At 39.0% G+C, this 20,627-nt stretch overlaps 1 protein-coding gene across 1 annotated transcript in view; it reads right to left on the bottom strand.

Moving 5' to 3' along the window:
• Window positions 1–1,869: 1,869 nt before the first annotated feature.
• The window catches only part of fat3b (FAT atypical cadherin 3b), a 75,503-nt gene continuing 56,745 nt past the window's right edge, over window positions 1,870–20,627 (bottom strand). Inside the window, exons 46-51 of the mRNA XM_075487369.1 lie at window positions 18,147–18,557; window positions 15,688–15,943; window positions 7,648–7,746; window positions 6,485–6,544; window positions 6,148–6,186; window positions 1,870–2,612 (exon numbers count right to left, since the gene is read on the bottom strand). Coding sequence (XP_075343484.1) covers window positions 1,870–2,612; window positions 6,148–6,186; window positions 6,485–6,544; window positions 7,648–7,746; window positions 15,688–15,943; window positions 18,147–18,557 — 1,608 coding nt within the window. The remainder of the gene's footprint in view (window positions 2,613–6,147; window positions 6,187–6,484; window positions 6,545–7,647; window positions 7,747–15,687; window positions 15,944–18,146; window positions 18,558–20,627) is intronic.

Consider the following 20,627-nt stretch of genomic DNA (forward strand, 5'->3'; position numbering starts at 1 on the left):
TGTGGGTGTATAGCTCTTTTGAAAATAACCCTGAGCATGTGTCAGTGAAAATAATAAATGCAAAAAAGATTGTGTGTGTTTGCTGACATGTGCATAATCTAATGGAATAATGTATGTAAATACACAAAAACACATGTACAATTACATGAAATGCATGCATTTTTTCAAATGCATCAGAACATGATAAAAAATAATCAGGTTGCTACCAGGTCTTAGAATTAAGTCAATACCACCACAGATACAAAAACGACATGACACATTGCATGGTGTTTTCTCAAAAAATAAAAAAATAAATAAAACAAGTCAAAATGCAGAAGTGGTGCGCAAAAAGAACTAAGTAGCAGCAGTTGGGAGGTTAAGTAGCTGTCGATTATGCTACTCGAATGCACTTGATTAACTGATAATCAGCAAGAGTGAGCATTTATATAAAAGCAAAAAGTTGATTGCAGATCTGGAGCGTTCAGGTCTGTGTTAACGCAGCGTCAAGATGGAAAGACATCAGCACTGATCTTAGAGTGGCCATTATGCTCAAATTTGCATAAAAAAAATGGGAAAAACCCCAAAAGCTACATCTCAGACATAACAGGCCTCACTTTACATGCTAAATATAAAAGTTCATGACAGTACACTTGTTTGGAAGGGTTGCCAGGAGAAAGCCTCTCCTCTCTATAAAGAACATGGCAGCGAAGCTTAAGTTTTATCTGAACAAACCACCACAAACGACTTCTATAATAAAGGTCATTGGACAGATGCGATCAAATTGGAGATGTCTGGTCATGATGCACAGCAATATGTCTGGAGAAAAGCAAACATAATATCAGCACAAACATCTCATACCAACTGTCAAGCACAGTGGTGAAGGGGTGACGATTTGGGCTTGTTTTGCAGCCACAGGACCTTGACACCTTGCAGGAATGAAGTCGACCATGAACTCCTCTCAATTTTTAAGTATTTTAAAGTCAAACATGAGGCCATCTTTCAAACAGCTAGAGCTCGTCTTGGTTCTTGCAATAGCACAATTATCTCAAGCACAGCTGCAAATCTACAAGAAAATGTCTGAAAAAGAAAAGACTCAAGGTGTTGCGATGGTCCAGTCAAAGTCCAGATCTCAACCTGATTGAAATGCTGTGGAGGGACCTTAAGAAAGTTGTAGACAAACAAATGCCTGCAAATGCTAACGCACTGTCATAATGTTGTAAAGACAAGTTGAGACGAGTGCAGAGACTAACAATGTCATATTGAAAAAGATTATTTCAAATTATTGCTGCAAATAGTGGTTCCACAAGCTCTCGAATATTGGGGTGGAGTTAGTTTTTCGCACTTTGCTTCTGCATTTTGGCTCAGGTTTTGTTAAATAAATGGTCTGACTGTGTAATATCTGGTTGCATTTACCCCATATTAGAACCTAGTAAAGACCAGATGATGTTCAATTATGTCCTGATGTGCAAAAATGTCGAATTGAAAGACTGTGTACTTTCTTTTTCACATCATTGTATATTCGTATTATCCAAAAGGGAGACAGACAGGCTTAAAACACTTTGACTAAATAATAAATGTAAAAACATTGACTCGCAGCCAATCACAGCTCTATCAAGTACAGCAAAGGTGAAGGTGTCCAGAGAACACATATATTTCCTTTTATTCCTCCAGCTCATAAGTGACCCAGGGGACTGGTGGTGGATGAGAGCTTGTTTACATCAGGATAATAATGTTGAATGACTAAGATATACAGGGTAATTGTTCAATTATTTTTAGGTGGTCCACCTGCGATGTAATACTAAAATATAACCAACAGTCAGAGAGAATCATTGTCTGTCTACATTATATAAAGGAATATTCATTTATAATTCTTTGAATAGTTTTCTGTGCTCATTTAAACCCGTCCCAGGCTGCTGCGGGTTCAGATCCGGTAGAGGCTCTGTTTATCCGTGTGGCTCTCCTGGCTCTGAGTGACACCAGATTTAGTAGTCTTTCTAGCTCGTCCCCAGAACCTGCAAGACTACTAGAGCCGAGTCCTCCGTGATCCTCCTGTGATTCTCTCCATTCCTCTGCCTGTAAGTCCCAGGCCCTCAAAGGAGGCATCAGCTGAGCCGGGTGCAGGTTGAGGCCTGGGGGGTTTGACGGATATCCTTCGTAGGCACGCCGAGTCGGAGGAAGAGTGTCATAAAGACTCTCTATGTGCTCATTTTGCTCCGGATCATGGCTGGGTTCTCTGTATTCCTCATAAACAGGAGAGGAGCTATCTTCACCGCTGTCATGGTCTCTATGGTCCTGGTGTGTCCCCACGTCCCAGCTCCTCATGCCTGTGTTCTTTCCTTCCCCTTCATGTCTTCTCTTCTCCTCTCTGTACACAGTGTGTTTTCTCTCCCACACACCAGAATTATTTCTCTCCCACTGGTAGGTCCTCCTCCTGTACTCCTGCCCCCATTCATGGTCTCTGTCGCCACTGTAGTCCATCATTCTGTAGTCCAGCTGGAGAGAGCGCGTGCTACCTCCACGTCTAATGTTCTGCTGGACGTCACTGAGGTCGTAATGGGATCCTACCTCTGGTGGATGCAAACGTGATGGCGACAGCCAGCTCGAAGTCTGGCAGGAAGTCTCCCACCTGTATGCTGAAAAGCAAAGATAGATAGAATAAAAATCTTGGAAGCATTTTGAAAGAGCTTTGTTATATAAAAAGTATTATTCTATTGCAAGTACTACTCAAGCTAACATGCTTCATGACGAGCTCAAGGTTCTGCTCCGTAGAAACTTACAGAGCAAAATAACTGGAATTAGGGCATTCCTACTGGAATGTTTGGGTGTGTGTGTTGGGTTACACACTGCCTCACTTCATTGGATAGTGTGAGGAGGAATGAGATTATGCACCTAATAGGATAATGTGGTGAAAAGTTCCCCATCAATAAATCAACACGACTTTTAAAACATCGTTGTAATCTTATCTAGGGTAAGTAGGGTGAGGTGACTGCTGTGAATATAGTGTTGAACAAGAGTGACTGGAGGACTGATCTGATCATTTTCACACTCACTCACATCCCTGCAGACACCATCCACTGTGAGGCCAAAGCATTATTTCTTGAGGAGAAAAACCACAAACACAAGGGGCCAGGATCTAGAGTTTACTGCCTCCCCACTAAACAAACTCCTCCTTTAAAAACAAATACTGGCAAGTTTTTATTACGGTAATTAATATTGCATCTTTAAAATCCATTTTTACAAGACAAGTGTTGCTTGATAGCTCTGTGTGTGCTGTTTGTTTGTAATTATGTGTGCCTGATGTAGCAGGGGATTTATGAATGGCTTTATTTCTTACTGTGTCACTACGGGCCTTCTTATCCCGTGTGTTTCTATTGTGTTATTGCTCCATGTCTTTGCATTTATTATCATGCAGATAAAAATCACTCACGAAAACTTTTACAATTTAGCTCATGCTTATAAAGGACTGACATAGAACTCCCTACTAATCCCAAACTTCCAAACAAACTACAGCATGCAGGTTGCATAATTCATGGTTAGGTTAATGAGCTGTGAGAGAAAAAAAAATATCATATTGATGAAGTGTGAGGAGCCAGAGGGGTCAGTGTCTCTGTGGGAAGAAGAGTTCACTTCATTTGTGTGCGGGAGAGTGCCAGCTCCTGGGGTGCAATGCAGGGCATTTATTAGACTGCGATGCCAACAAACCACAAAATATTTGGGAGTTGTCACCGGCATACCATGCTGCTGAAGTATCTGTGTTTCTGGTTGAAAAATGTTCAAATAAAGGTAAAGAGGGGGGTGGGGGGTGTTCTTACAATTCACAATGTACTCTTTGATGAACTCCACACAAATCTCATCCTTGCTCTGCAGGTGGTGACTTGCTGTCAGTGAAGTGGAAAGCAAAACAAACATCTTATGGGACAGGAAGACTTTGAAGATGAATTTCTCAAAGCAACGACTGAATGGAGAGAAGCATTGTGAATTATGACGGTGGAAATAAACCCCAAAAACTGATCATGAGAGAGGGAGTCTGGCAGAGAGCCATTTACCACATCACTCATACATGTGAACAGATAAAAAACACAACATGCATGTACAGCTGTGTAAAAAGGTTTTATGCATCTGGACATTTAAAAAAAAAATCATCCGGTAAATACAACATGTGTTGAACAACAACACATGGCGTATTACAATGTGTCTTTATTTAATTAAAACGCTAAGGATGCTATGAGGTACCTTTGTGCCTGTTAATATTGTTTGTACGACTGCAGCACAATGAAAGGACAGAGACATACTGATCTTATAAGATCGGTGTGAAACCGGTTCATGACTGTCAGCCAAACCATGCATTTAGTTAGGGAGGAAAATCAGTGGTCAGACTGTAGCTGATGTCCCATTCAGTGTGAAAGAAAAAGTGATGGAGGCTGCTCTTTCTGCAAAGTTTTATTATGTGTTGTTCATTTAAAATCGATATACCAAATTTCAAGACCTAGTAAGAAACAGATTTTTGATGTTTTTTCTTTTTAGTATTATTATATCCCAATACATGGAAACTTAGTAATTTCGAGGACGCATTCTATTTCACATGACTCCTCATGTACACAAGCACACTGTAATTGTACACAAACCGAAACTGGACTCTCTTGCAGTCACAGTTAATGATATATGAAATGCATACAGGTTCCATTTTTGGAATAGCAGACATTTGGTCTGTTCAACACATTATATCATAATTGTTTCACATAATCACATTTGTCTTTAGAATAAACATTATTCAGTTCAGTAAACAAAAACTATGAAGTGCTGGAAACAGTTTCAGTCATGATCTTTATTCTAAATAAAGATGTAACTGTTTATCTTACAAATGTGAAGTCACAAAATCTTATTTCTGGCAAAACTGATCGACTGTCAATTTAAGACAGCCTACTTTTAACCTTACAATACTAATCTTAGCCAGTCTTTCAGTTGCTATCTGTATCATAAACTGTCTAAATTATCTTTTCTCATTTAGACTGCTGCAACTCTGTCTTTAGTTCTCTCTTGCCTGTCTTCAATTGATCTAAAATGCCTCGGCTGATATCGCTAAAGTGCACTGTTATAAAAAAACAACTAAACAATCTCCCAAATTCTTGCCTCCTGCAAATATAGCAAAGTTATTAAGGTCTTATTGTCGTAGTCAGCCTCTATGATCAACTCATCAAAAAGTTATTTGTCCCTGTAGCTCCCAAAAAATTATTTCTATTTTTGGACCTTTTTTCATCCAGTTTTTTTCACTGTGCTTTGGTCAAAAGCTGGAGGTTTTGTGAAGGGATCACGCACGTACATTTAATTATGTATGCTCATAGGTGTGTGTTTAAATGTGTAGATTTATCCTATGTGTTTCTGTGTATTTTAAAAAGTGCAATATAGTTCAGTTTATAATTGTTTCTGTGCTTCAGCAGGCTGTCAGTATCAGAGGCATAAACACAGCCTTGCCCTGGGTGGGTGAATGAGCGCTTCATTGAGCCAGTAAATTTCAGGCAACTGAGAACAAACAGAATTGATAACTATGTGCCAGTTAATATTGATTGTAGGACTGCAGCACAATCAATGGGCAGGGACATATGATCTTATAAGATAGGTATGAAAACCAGTTCATGTATGTCAGCCAAACTATGGATTTTTTTAGACACGAAAATCAGCGGTCAGACTCTAGCTGATGCCCTATTTAGTGTGAAAGAGAAAGTGTTTGAAGCTGCCTTTCCCTCTGTTGTTCTGTGCAGATGTGAGCCTTGGCTCAAAGTGCCCTTAAAATCCTCTGAGACCATCTACAAGGCTGGGGTGAAAGCTTTGCTTTGCTTGCAGTGATAATTAATTATGAACCAGAATATGTTCTAGAATATTCTTTACCTCGTGTTTTGATTTTATTGGAAACAAAACAAACTGCTTTCAATACTGCAAATATGTCGCAAGTACGTTTTCAAACACAGTTTGGATAGCAAAAAGCAGAAAAACATAATAATAAAAATAAATGGTACGAAAAGATCTATTATTATGCACTGTATACAAGAAATATAGTGCAGCTTTAAAACTAATACAAAGTGTTGGGCTCACGATCACAACTCGGGAAATAAAGTGGTAGAGATTGTTTTTTTTAAATCGTGTTTTTCAGCTGCTTTGCTTCTCACTCACCACGGCTGCTCCACCGCTGTTCTTTGTCCATGTTTGAGACTTCAAAGGAAGAGAGAAAGCGAAAGTCAGGGAAAGACAACCAACACAGAAACCAAAGGGGAAAAATTTTAACAGAAAGAGATTCAGTGTCAAAAACTGACAAAAATATTCTAAATCTAAGCTGGATGTGTTACTCTTGATAAGAATAGAGTGTGAACAGCAGATGCTGGGCTGCATTGAGAACACAGTATCTTGTGCTCCGCCACTGAACAGTTTGGCATCAGAAGAAAGGCAGAAAAAGGAAAGAGGAGTTAACTTCTGTTAATGTATGATATTTTATATATATATTTTTTCATACCTTCACTTTCAATATCATCAACAGCGTCATTGACTAGACGTATAACTGTCACTATGGAGGCTAGGTAGGACACACAAAAAGACAAGAAGAAGTACAGAAACAATGTCAGCCCATTTGTGAATAGGATAAGATTGCATGTGTTGCGTGTGACTGTAGTATTATAAAGAACATGTTCATGAATGTGAATGCATGTGTTGAGAACAAAGAGGAGACATGCTAGTCTTGAAAACACATTTTTACACATGTGAGATGTGTGTGTTTGTGTGTGTGCTTGCCCTACAAGGGACTGGCAAAGACATCGGGGCTTATTCTCTATGCAGCTACACTAATTAGATAGGAAAGGAAGCATCAACATGGATTGCCTGTCTGAAGAAGAAAACACCACACACATACACACACACATGATCATGACAGCGCTTGACTTCTACTCTCTTATGCTTGGCCAAAAAAAGAAAAAGATGATATTGAGTTATCTGGGAAAAAGCCACACCAGAAAATTCCAGAAAAGGTTTTTTTTTTTCTTGTGTCTGAGGACATGTGCATTAGCCATTGGTGAATGGAGTTACTTATTTGTATGATGAGACCTTTTATGAGCAATGATCAGCAATGGTTTGTAGTATTTCTGCTTGTGAAAGACAGTTTGTATAAAATAGAAATGTGTAGTTAAGGTGAGTCAGCAAAAAGAAACCTGTTTTAGCAAACACAGGTTTCTTTTGGGTGACAGATTCTTATCTTGGGGATATTTTGAGCAGGATTCAGCTGCGGACCTCCCTCATCTGGTCCATATCTTTAAACCAATGAAATTTAAGACTGTTGAATTAACTTGGCACATTGTATGAAGTAAATTATGTTAACTGTCCCTTTATCTAAATCTGATTTTGAAATTTGAAGTAAGCACAGCTGGCTCTTCTCATTCCCATAATGACTGAGATAACAATACTATTTTATTGTTCTATATTAGATGGAGATATTTAGGTCGATATATTCTGAATGAATAAAATCTCCACCAGAGACCTTATCCCTTCTGACCTTCCAATGGAAATACAAGTTACGTGGCAGAGGAAGTGTTACCTCACTCCTTTGAAAATTGTTTCATACACTGACCGTGACTAAATATTGAGGAGTGCAAAGTGTTGTGACTTGTTTCATAGATAAAGTCCTACCGTTGTCGTCGAAGGACTCCGAGGTGTAAGAACTGAGGGAGTGCTCCTCAGAGGTGGAGTCTGATAGATGTACCACTTCATCCGCCAGCTCCGACACATCTAGTGTATAACCACAAATGACACATATTTATCTCAACATGTTCAACTCAAGTGAAGTAAAACTAGTAATTGTCAAATCTTAAAATGATAGACTACCTTAAAGCTACACAGGGGTTAACAAAACCGGACAAAAAAACAATGCACACAGTTAGGAGTCACCAGTGAACGCACCAGACACGTCTTTCAGACACTAGCTGCGTACACGTGCACGGCAACAACAAACAGTATAGAATATTGATATCAACAAAGTTTTAACTGAAAAAACTAAACAGATATCCAATTGTAATGTTTTGGGGACACATCAGTGAAAACGTGAAGATTGTAGATCTTAAAAGCGGGACTTTCACAACAGATGTTATATGCAGAGTTGAAACTTGATTGATTTGATCTCAAGACAAGGCAAGGCAAGTTTATTTGTACAGCACAATTCAACTACAAGGTGATTCAAAGTGCTTTACAGAGACATTAAAACAGTAGAAATAAAAAGCATGATTTAAATTTTAAACAAAAAAGAAAGAAATAAGAACAATTTGTAGATAAAATCAGTACTTAAAATGTGATTAAGTTTTGAGCTTTATTCAAACGCAGCTGAAAATAGGTGTGTCTTCAACCTGGTGTAGCGTTATCGGGCAATTATATATATCAAATATAAGGATTTATCTTAAACCTCGAATTAAGGGCACCACCTACCGTTATCTTAACTTTACGTTACAGTCAGGTAGGAAAACTGTTAAAATCTTACGATCCTGGTATGTTAAATTAATAATCAGTTAATAATCAATTAATAATCAGTCTCATATCTCGCTACTTTCGTGAAGTTCTCGTTTGGTTGGACAGACATTACGTAAAGAAAGCATCCGACACAATCTGTGATTATGACATATATATAGATATATGAACTATTTATTAAAATGATATGACCAAAACATGAACCTTTAAAACAAACAGGAGATGCATTGAATATGGGTGATTATATAAAACACTTAGTGAATGGAAAATAAAATATGGGGAATGGGGAGATACTGGATGTATTCAAATAGTTTGGGTTGGCTGACTATTTGACGCTAAATACTGACATTTCGGATTAATGTATCATTCTGTGAAAGCCTCGAGACATCCATCAAACCCACTTTAAGGTGAAAACGGGTCGGTCTTACTGTGCTGAAGTTCTGCTTAGTCAGCTCGGAACACGGCAGCGGCCACGCGGGGTCCGAGGGGATTTCTCTTCCGCTCTCTGGGCCTTCCTGGTTGTGGTGGCTGACTTTAGCGGACTTCTCAGTTGCTTCTTTCACCGGGAAACGGGAACAATGGTGGCGAGGGCTGTGGTTAGATGATCGAATCTTCCGAGTGTCAGTGGGTCCGTTGCTTCTCTGATGAAGTGAACTTAAGTTCACAGAAGATTAATAAAAGGTTGCTTGGAGTTAGCTTTCTGGGAAGGAAAACTTCATTCTGTTCTTATCTTTGTTCGGGTCTTTCTTTCTCGTCTCCGGGGTCTCACTGGGTTCTGGAGGGCTTCCTTCCGGTCGTCCTCTGCATCGCTCATCCTCACGTCCTTCCGCTCTCTCCTGAGATTATGGGAAAACTCCCAAACTCTGGTGAGCTCTTCTCTCCTTCTCAAACCATCTCCAACTCTCTCTGAGCAACTGTTCTCTGCTCAAATCTCCTTCTGAACCTCTGGGTTGGAACTCTTCTGGAACAAGTGGCATGAAGCCAGAAACAAGACAAGCAGCGAGAAGCAAGAGTTTTTCGCGGGCTCCGGGTTTTGACTCTCGGAGGCGGGGCGTGACGTAAGCTTACACTACTCTTTCAGCCAATGATATGCCTGAACTGTAGTGAACGTATGCCTGGGTGTCTGTGTAAGATGATCTGTTTTATATGGGGATTTCTGGATGAGACAAAGAAACTCTTATTTCTCCATTACTCCGTCTCATAGAACATTTGTCTCAGTGATTCTGAAAACACCACATCTTGTTAAGATATGCAGATTAAAGATATAACATAGACTTGCAATATAAAGACATCAAAATAACACACAACGTAATTGATGATTATGACTTTCAAAATTCAGATGAATATCTATGAAATCGTGACATATGAATAGTGAACCACACAATGTTAATTTTCTGTGTTAACAATGGGGATACCAAACAAATACCAAATAGATACCGAAGGGACATCGTTAAAAGTTAATAGTTGCATATATCTTGTCCATTTTACTGAGTCCTCTGGGATTTAAATGTTCAACTAATCAACACTGCAGACCACTAGGGGGCAATGTGGTTCCATCATGCAGGTTGGGCATTTTCCACCAAAATCAGTTCTTTGTCAATATTTAAGCCAGAATCGTACAAATTGTCTCTATATGCGTCTTGTGATCAAGCTGGAAACCTGAAAGAAATTGTATACGGTTATCAAACACATTTAATATAGTTTTAAAATTCGACTAAAAGTGAGTCTTAGTGAAGTCTTCTCAGTTCGTGTGTAGCTATCTGGTCTCTTTCTCTGGTGGGAGAGGGTGTTAAAATGTCAACCGCGATTTATGGTGAAGATAAGATAGTAAGTCTCCAACATTTCCAACAGAAAGGTTCTTTGTTCATTCGAGTTTTCCAATTTTTATGGCAAGTGTCTGTTGCTTATTTTTCACTCCCAAAAGCTCTTAAGGGTGTTGTAAATTAGGCAGTTTCTGTCTCTTTTTCCTTTGTGGGAAGAAAATGAAGATCTGTTTTTTATCCACATACGTAAACATCCCCCACAGGAATGTTGGTTTTGTCAAAGTTTGAAAAACTCTTAATCCACACGGCACTGTGACTGCTACACTGGACTTAAACACACTGAGTGTTTCAGCTGATCTGAGGCTTTCTGGTAGTTTGTTCCAGACATGTGGAGCATAGAAGCTGAATGCAGCTTCTCCATGTCTGGTTCTGACTCTGGGAACTGATAAAAGACCGGATCCAGATGACCTGAGGGGTCTGGAAGGTTCATACTGGGTCAGGAGGTCACTGATGTATTTTGGTCCTAGACCATTCAGAGCTTTATAGATAGACTTTATCAGAACTTTAAAGTCTATTCTCTGATGGACAGGCAGCCGGTGTAAAGACCTCAGAGCTGGACTGATGTGGTCCACTTTTCTGGTCTTAGTAAGGACTCGAGCAGCAGAGTTCTGAATGAGCTGCAATTGTCTAACTGACTTTTTAGGTAGACCTGTAAAGATGCTGTTACAGTAATCAAGCTTATTAAAGATGAATGCATGGACTAGTTTTTCCAGGTCCTGCTGACACATCAGATCCTTTAACCATGACATATTCTTAAGGTGATAGTAGGCTTACTGTGTTATTGCCTTAATGTGTTTTTCCAAATTTAGGTCTGAGTCCATCACTGCACCCAGATTTCTGGCCTGGTTGGTAGTTTCTAGGTGTATAGATTGAAGTTCTGTGGTGACCTGTAATCGTTTCTCTTTGGCTCCAAAGTCATTTACCTCAGTTTTGTTTTTGTTTAGCTGGAGAAAGTTGTGGCACATCCAGTCATTAATCTCCTCAATGCATTTACCAAGAGCCTGTACAGGGCCTCGGTCTCCTGGTGACGTTGTAATGTATATCTGCGTGTCATCTGCATAGCTATGGTAGTTTATTTTGTTGTTTTTTATAATCTGTGCCAGTGGGAGCATGTAGATGTTAAACAGAAGAGGTCCCAGGATGGAACCTTGGGGAACTCCACATGTGATTCTTGTGTGCTTAGATGTAAAGTTACCTATTGACACAAAGTACTTCCTGTTCTCTAAGTTTATTTTGAACCAGTTTAGTACAGTTCCGGAAAGACCCGCCCAGTTTTCCAGTTGTTTCAGTAATATATTGTGGTCAACTGTATCAAATGCATCACTGAGATCTAGTAAAACTAAGACTGACATTTTTCCACCGTCTGTATTCAGACAAATGTCATTAAACACTTTGGTCAGAGCAGTCTCAGTGCTGTGGTGCTGTCTAAAACCTGATTGGAAGGTGTCATAGCAGTTATTTTGTTTTAAAAAGTAATTAAGCTGTTGAAAAACCGCTTTTTCAATGATCTTATTTAAAAATGGGAGATTTGAGATGGGCCTGTAGTTGTTCATTTGTGTCTTGTCAAGATTGTCCTTTTTCGAGGTTTGAGATGTCTGGCTCACTTAGAACCCAATGAAGTTTTCATTTATAGCTCACTATCATCTCAATAGCTGATTACTTCAGAGAAATAAAGAGAAATGCAGTGGGAGAAGAAAATAGCTATGCTGACATTAGGAAGAGAAAATTACTATTTCACAGAGGCTGATGTTCGGGTATCCACACTCCACTTTTCCATCTAGCCGACTGTGTATTGTAAGAAGAGAGGCTAAATTAAAATACAATTTCTTGTTCACACCTTTAAATAATTTAGGTAGCAGTAAAATCTGAGAGAAATTTGGTCCTTTGTCAAGCGCTGTCTTACTGCTTCGGAGTTCAAAGAGATCCCAAAACAAGCTCTGCAGGTCCAGCTGTGCTCATGTAATGCTACCTTCCATAGATGGGTGCATCATCAACAAACATCTCAAAGTAAAGCAAATTGCTTGACAAAGTTCATCAGCTGCAATCTGCCATGGAAAGTGGGGTTTGAGTGAATTGTTGAAACATTTATGTAGCCATTCTGTTACTTCAAGTTGAAAATCGGACATTTTGATGGACAAAAGCGTGAACATAAATTTAATTTATTCTGAGAGCTTTTTAAACTGCGAGTTACTAAAGACACCATTTAAAAAGGTGTTTTTTCTCTATTGTTATCTGGAGGGTTGTATCCTTTCAAATCACCCAGTCGCCTCTGACTGATCGTATGTCAAACAAGTGTCAGATGGGCATTGCAGGTATTTGGCTGTCAGAATGACGTGGCGTGTTGCTGTCTGTTGAACCAAGAAAGAGACAGGTACATTGCTCTCCCAGGTGCTCAGATCTAGTAGCCACACAACGCCTGGTTTAGCTTTTTTGTTCGAATTGTGAAAGAGATGGAAAAGACTGACAGAGCGGAAATAAAGGGTTCTATAAACAAATTCATCTGCAAAATAATATTGCATGGAAATGGGAAAGGGTACATTTTCTCACAGTGACTTTAACTTTTACCAAAAAAAAAACACAGTTTTATGTTATGTTGGTAGGTGAAAGACAGAGAACCGACATTTCATTGTCTTTTCTGGTTAGTCGCAAAGCACTTTTCTTTCACAGTAAACACAAATAGAATTATTTTGTAAAACAAAATAAAAGGGTAAGTGGAAAACATTGTTTTATTTCTGCCACTTAAAGAATCCATATTCATTTACAAGCTAAAAGCTTTGTTTAGTAGGTATATTAGAATAGTTTTACATACTTTAATGTCCTAAAAGCGGCATTCTTTTTTAATGGCGTATAGTGCTGTAGCACCCGTTTTCACCTTCTGTCTTACACATTTCACATCTAATCAGTCTTTGCTTCAGGTGTGCCAAACTGTCCACAGGTAATTATAATTTGAATTTTTGAAATGTGTTATTAATTTGCTATTCATTCAAGTAAGGAAAGTTTACGAGTGGACAGCTTCTCATACTTTGAAGTTTGTTTGTTGTGATCAGATGCTGCATCTCATTTCCGAGACACAAGACATTATTCTTTTCTCCTGGACCGACCGTCTGCTTTTCAAAATCTTTAAAAAAAAAAAAATGGTACTTTTCACTGTAAATTTGATATGCAATAATTCAGGGATTGGTCCATCCGCAGTCATGGGAAAAACAGGATGTCTGCCTCTTCAGCTGTGAGCTTTTACATATAATGGACCACACCACTGTGCAGCCCATGTTTAAACCAATCCTTGCAAATCTCAGTCAATTGAAGCAAAGTTGAAAAGAAGAGTGGACAAACGTTTCCCGCATTAAAATGTGAGAGACTGATGATGTCATAAAGAAAACTATTACTTTATTTATTGTTACCAACGTTTGTTATATAAGCGATTGAATCATGGTGTGTATCAGACCTACCTTTTCTAATCAACAATGACACGTTGTAATATATCATGTGTTGCTGTTCATATGAGGTTAAATGCACCTCATTTCAAGACCTGCTAGGACCAGATTTTTTTTTTTTTTCCTGATATGTAAAACCTTAGAATTGAAAAAAGGTGTTCTTTCTTTTACCTGTTTACATACAGTTACATGATATACATACATAGACACATGTGTATACACGCATACATCATCAAAATCATAATCCACATCAGTTTCAGTGTGGAGCAGATCAAATGTAGACAGTGTGGACATCAAATTTAGCTTTCCAAACCCAAGCCACGTGGTCACGGTTCAGTGTTTATGGAGCCTTTCCAAAGCTACTTTGGGAATAGGCAGCACCATCAGTCAAACTAAATAAGACGTGCAGTGCAGCAGCCACCTTTCTGGTATATGATGCAAGTGAGGGGACACTCCAAATAATCCATTTAGACAATCTAAATGCTCTCATTACATTACAGGAAAATGTTGTAATTATGTTAAATTAAGTATTAAGGTTATTAATGGTTAGGAAAAGTTGACTTGTTTGGCTCCTTTCACTTTTTCCATTATTTTTCAAATATTTCCATTCGGATGAGTTAATAACGTATAAAGTGAAAACACTTATCACGAACACTAAGCCAAACATGGATCCAATCCAAAGCTTCAACAGTTCTAACTCCACTTCCTTTTCAGCAACTAATACATCTTTGCAAATTGCTTTCAGTAATCCATCCTGTAATTGCCACAGTAATAGTTGTGGCATTTAAGCTGGCATCTACTAAGAGGGTTTCTTTCATGAGACATCCTGTATTTGGTTGACAAATACCAAAACATTTTATAATAATGTAATGTTTAATCATTATATCATTTATTTATTTAAGATAGAACAGGTAGTGGTAAAAAGGATGTTACCTTTATACTTAGTAATTTGTGTCTTGAGTTGTAGTCTCGTATTACTATATTCATTATTCAACTGTTTTCAGTGGATTAGTGTAACTGTCAATTACGGCTGGAGTCATTACTGCACTAATATGGATATTAATTTGCGATAAACACATTTTATCTAATGGACTGCAGTGTGATTGAACTCTAGGACTACATGTTTTTTTTCTGCATACATTCAGCAGGGGACCAAACTAATAAAATAACCAATTTCCTGTTCCCACAGGAGGAAAATCAATAATTAACTAGCAGGAAGTTCCCTCTGGAAGCTGTTTTATTCAAACAACAGGTCGAGCAAAAAAAATCGAAATATCTGACGTCTGCCTTGGTAATGAAATGCATCATGATTATTTAATTGACAGAGAAGGAACCAAACTGCAGTCTTACTGTTGACAGTGTCGGCGGTTAAACTGAATTTTTTTTCCGATAATGTCTCAGAGTTTTCCTTGACTTTGTGGCCCTCATAGTTCTCAAAAGATTTTTTATTTTTTTTTCAAATAGGTAGAAAACTTGGCACAAGTGCACAAGTGCCCTTGTGCAAAAATGTCTCAAATATTTTGATTTTGACTTCACTTTTAAGGGTGAACGTAGGACAAGAACGTAAGACATCAGTTCTGCCTGACTACACTGACCATTCAAACTAAATTGCAATGAGATGTAAGACAGTTTTCTGGATATAGGATGATATAACTACTAATTTGAGCAGTCTAACTGAAAGTTTTATGATCATCTATTGCTCCCAGGAAGCAAAGATAAAATGAAAATGATAGTAAAATAAAAATATGATTTTTAAAGCCTCTTGTGGGCTATTTTCTTTGATGTGTGTGATCAAAAGGCATATATCGTTGTGAAGTAAGCTCTCTCGGTGAAGATAGTTGTGTGGTGGTCACACAATGAGTTATTTGACTGTGTTCTCTTTGCCTTTCACGATTATGGTTAGAAACCATGTGCTCGTGTGAGTGTGCATCTGTGCATGCACATGTCAGTCTTACCCTGTGGACTGTTATCCCTGTGGGTTCTCTCCAGCTCAAAAGCTCTCTGCCCCCACTCGTCCTCTCTTTCATCTCTAAACCTCTCCAGCCTTTTCTCCCTCATTTCTTCACCCTCCCAGGACACTTTGTGGGCTGGACTGTGCTCTGAGTGACGGGCCGACGCGGAGGGGAGATTAGGTGCCACGCTGCACACTGCAATGCCCCTCCTATTGGCCACACCTCTGACAGTAGACATGTCTGAGAGAAAGCTGCTCATCTGTGGGAAAAAAAATGGCAGGAAATGATTTAATGATATATTTGATATAGCCTATATTTTGAGTTCAACTAAAAGGCCAAAAGAAATAATAAATCAATGCCAACACCTTCAGTTCAGTTCTGTTGTAATGTCAATGGTGGTGATACATACAAGATCTATCTGTGCCACAGTGTCAACTTAAACATTTTTGACATAAAGTACGGAGCACCACTGTTGCTCCCAGTGATACATTGTTTCATTCTAGCGAACAGAGATACTGCTTAATTTAACTCAGTCATATCCACACTGCTCTTCTTAAAGGAGCAAAATGGTATGACATTTGAACTTTTTAAGGTTGTTTAACATTAATATGAGTTCCTCTAGCCTGCCTGCGGTCCCCCAGTGGCTAAAAATGACGATAGACCTAAACCATGCACTGGAAATTATTCTCCGCCTTTGGTAATGTGACCATGCAGGTGGCCTGATCGGGAAAGCTGCCTCATATGACGTAGCGCCTCATATGACGTCGAGGTTGTTTCCCCCCAAAGCCCATATATGGCTATGCCAAAACTGCCTTTCCCCGCCCACAGCTCTTTGGCCAGCTCATTGCTCTGTACATGGATGTAAAAAATCTGTTTAGAGCTCCTGCATCAGAACCTCTAAAGAGCCAGTGGACAGATTTTGTTTTTTTCTGGGAAAGTGACGACAGAACTGAAGAGATTTGTGTATGTGTGCGCCAAACATTTCACCGACGAATGTTTCCAGAACTTGGGCCAATACCGAGCGGGCCTTGCCGAACGTCTGAAAATTAACCCTTGATCAGTACCAACTCTCTTTGGCCCAACTACAGACCTCGGACAAGTAAGTAATTTAACGCTCTATTATTGTGTTGCTTTCCTGTATGTACAGTATAGTTACATAGCTTGTTACCACAGGAAAGGGTTTGTATCGTTAGCTATGCAGCTAATAGCATCAACTGGGCTGTGGGAGGTGTTTGCATGCCCATGAGATGGTTAGCTCGCTCGTTTTAGACCAAAACCCCCTACTTCAAGCTTCCTGAAGAACAATGAATCAGCAAATTCAGTGCGTTTCATCAGGATAATAATTCATTCATGGTTCCAGAGTCAAATCGGTCAATCTGTCTGTGTCGATGCGAGTGGACGCCTCATTTACTGTAACGCAAGTGTTGTGTACTTATTTGTTGTTTTGATAGCCGTCCTGCTGTTGGTGTTATGGCGCGCACAATATCTCCCTTTCCCCTGATTGAAATGACTAGCGCTACGTGCATCTTTGCAAACCAGAGCAATCTTTGCCCCACCTTTCTCCTCCTAATTTGCATTTAAAGCTGCAGACCCTAAACGGCTCATTCTGAGGATCCTAAGGAAAGCTCATTTTTGGGACTGGCTGTAATTCTGCACCAAGGCAGAATTTTGGGGAAAAAAACTCAGATACAGTATTAGGGGACCACTAAAGCCTATAAAAATATATAAAAGCCTCTTGTTGGTTTAAAAGACAAAAAGTGAGACACTTCTGATAAAAAAAAAAAAAAAAACCTATTGCGATTATACATTCTCTAGCTAAACGAGTGTTTCTGAGTTGTACTTTCATTGTAACATTCTCCTTTAATGATGCCAACTGGTAGCACCAAATGTCTTCATTTTTTACAGGGCACCAGAAAAGTCATTAAACCCTCTTAGCTTGGATTCCTCATGAAATGGGGGTTGAACAATTTTGCCATTGGCTGTAGCACAGCTTTGAAACCTGCTCTTAGGCCCTTGTGGCTGTTTAAAAAATAGGTGCAGGATGTAATACTGAACTCAATTGCAAACGTGAAGCATCAATAAATGAGTCCAATGTGGCTGTAAGATATTCTGTTACAGCCTAATTATTGATATGTTATAAAACTAATATGACTTTGGGTTTTCAATATTTCAGTTTCATACATTAAATCTTAAACCCAGTTTTCGTCTCAGAGACTGCAAGACGGTTAAAGGGCACAGTGCCTTCTTGGCTTTACTTCTTTTTATTTACTGTCTTTAGGGATAATGTCGAGTATTCAATATTTTCCAGCACCAGCAAATTACTCTTCACCTACAGTATATAAAACCAGCTACGGAAAAACCTTCCGTTCCAGCAAGCTAATGGTCATATCATGATCATGATGATGTGTCACAAAAATAAATTCTAATCATAAATACATGGCCATGCACACTTTTACACACACCTGACTGCCTTCAGTGGAACTGGTCTTCTCACCATCCCCACTCCTCATGGCCTGGTGTCCGAGTGCTCCTGGGAGGGTGGAGTGGGCATTTGGGCGCACCATGACCTGGGGAGGGCCCCCACCGCTGCCTCCTGTCTCTCCATAAGTGCTTGTGGTCCCTGGTGAACCTGATACACGCACAGCTTTAAACTCAATCCCCTCTGCCCCCATGCCAGTCTTATGCAGCATATAGTTGGTTTCTGTGGACACCGCTGAGATGCCCATCACAGCCTGAGTCCCTGGGTCTGACTCTTTCCTGAATTTGATTTTTTTCCGAAAAGCGATGAAGAGTATGAGGAGTAAAATGATGACAAAGGCAAGGACTCCAATGCCAATTATCTCCCCCGGTCCAACGTAAGACAACGGCTCAGCCTGGGCGACATGAAAAGAAAAATCACAAAAACATGGACTCAGCATCTCGTTTTTTGAAAGTGTAAGCAGGCAAACACCCTCACTCCCTGGTAGAAGCAGAGAAAGTCCAGGTTCAGGGATTCTTATGAGAATAGGTCTTATACTGTATATCCAAGCTCTTGAGAAAACTCATACCAACACCTCTTGGTATGATAAAACTTGATTTGTGTCAAGAAGCAAATAAGTTTTGTAAAGTTTAGAGGTGTTTCTTTCAAGTTAGTCAAGGAGTCACTTGAGAGTAATATTAAATATACATGCAAGGTGTAATGCACAGATCTATTCCAGCCATCCATTCATAAATACTCATAAGAGGGCGGTAGATGTAAACTAACACACTGCATGTAAAAGAGAGGGCATCATCTGAAAGAAAATTTAAAAAAAAACCTCACTAACATTTGTTATACCAATACTAGTATCGGTACCGATACCATGTGCGTGTACTCGTACGCAGTATTCATTAAAGTGTTCCGATACTACAGAACCGATACCAGTGTGACAGGAGCGTAATTTTCCTGCAATGTGTTTGTGAAGGTTAAAATGTTAAAACAATAATTGCACTAAGAGTAGTTTTAAATTACTAAAATGCACAAAGTGCAGTTGTATTTGGGTTGAATATGCCTAAAGAAAAGAAAATGTGTTTAACTGTAAGAACTGTAATGGCCTTGATTAGTACTCATATCGGTACTCGGCAAGTACTTGTACTTGTACTCGGTTTAAAAAAATGCTATATCGTTGCATCCCTACTATAAATACAGCTGTACAATGTGATATTGGTTACATTTCCAAACTTTTGAAGCACTCTCTACAGCAAATAATCATAGTAGTTTCATTTATATCATATATAAATAACATTTATAGTCTTGCAGTATGACGGAAGAGATTATTGCCCCAGGTTTTTTTTTTAAACATAATATGTAAAGACTAAGCATCAGTGGAAAAAAAGTAAAGGTTTTTCTACACTAATATTTTTAGCGAAAGAGACCATTACAAGAACACACAATGTTACTGTTTGACGGTTGTGAAAGCAGTTTATGTCTGGTTTCTACTGGGGGATAATGATGGCACCTTATGTCAAATGTGCAACATTACCCAAGTTTGAATTCTCAGTAAGGACAGCATTCAGAAAGTTTTAGACCTTTTAACGTCTTAGAAATGTTAAATGCTGTATTAAAATGGATTAAACTAAGTTTTTATTCTCATTCGTTTGAGCCTAATCCTTTTGGAGCGTTTTGGCAATTCATGACAAACAGAATAGAAATATGAAAGGACAAACTTGCAGCATTTTAGGATTCCAAACACAAAGTCTTGGAAACATGGAAAAAGTTTTGAACCACTGACAGACTTCCAACTGGAGTAATCAAAGACTCAACTCGGCATGTAAAAATCAGGCTTGTCTGGTCAATGAGATCCTTTGAGATGAATGGCCTAATAGAGGCTATTCCTCCCTAAAATGCACATGACAACCTACTTGGAATTTGCCAAAAGGCCCCTGAATGACTGAATGAACTAATTATCCACAATTTCCAAGAGTACATGTAATAGAAACCTAGATGACATATAACTCTGTAGTGATGCTTTTCTGTGATAGTGGCTGGGACACGAGTTGGGTTAGAAGGAAAGCTGGATGCATAAAAATAAAGAGCAATCCTAAATAAAGATTTTTTCCAGACTGCTCGGTGTGTAAAGCGGAGGGGGGAGTTTACAAAGTTTCACAAAGACAATCAGCAGAAGAATGCCATCAAGAAAACGCAGGAGTGGCTTGGGGAAACTCAGTAAAGTTCAGGATCCTGGATCTGAACCCTGGATAGCATCTCTGGTGAGACCTGAGAATGGCTCCCCATCTAATCCGGATGAGTCTGAACATTTCTGTCTCGATGAATGGGAGAAACTTCCAGAGGAAAGATGTGTAAATTCTTGTGGGATCATAATAAGAAGTCATGAAGCTGCCAAAGATGCTGTAACAAAAACTGTGTGAAGAATAAGCTTGTGTAAGTGGCATATTACAGCTTATATTTTTTCTATTTTTTCCAA

The sequence above is a fragment of the Odontesthes bonariensis genome, chromosome 16 (assembly GCF_027942865.1).
Source record: "Odontesthes bonariensis isolate fOdoBon6 chromosome 16, fOdoBon6.hap1, whole genome shotgun sequence".
NCBI lineage: Eukaryota > Metazoa > Chordata > Actinopteri > Atheriniformes > Atherinopsidae > Odontesthes > Odontesthes bonariensis.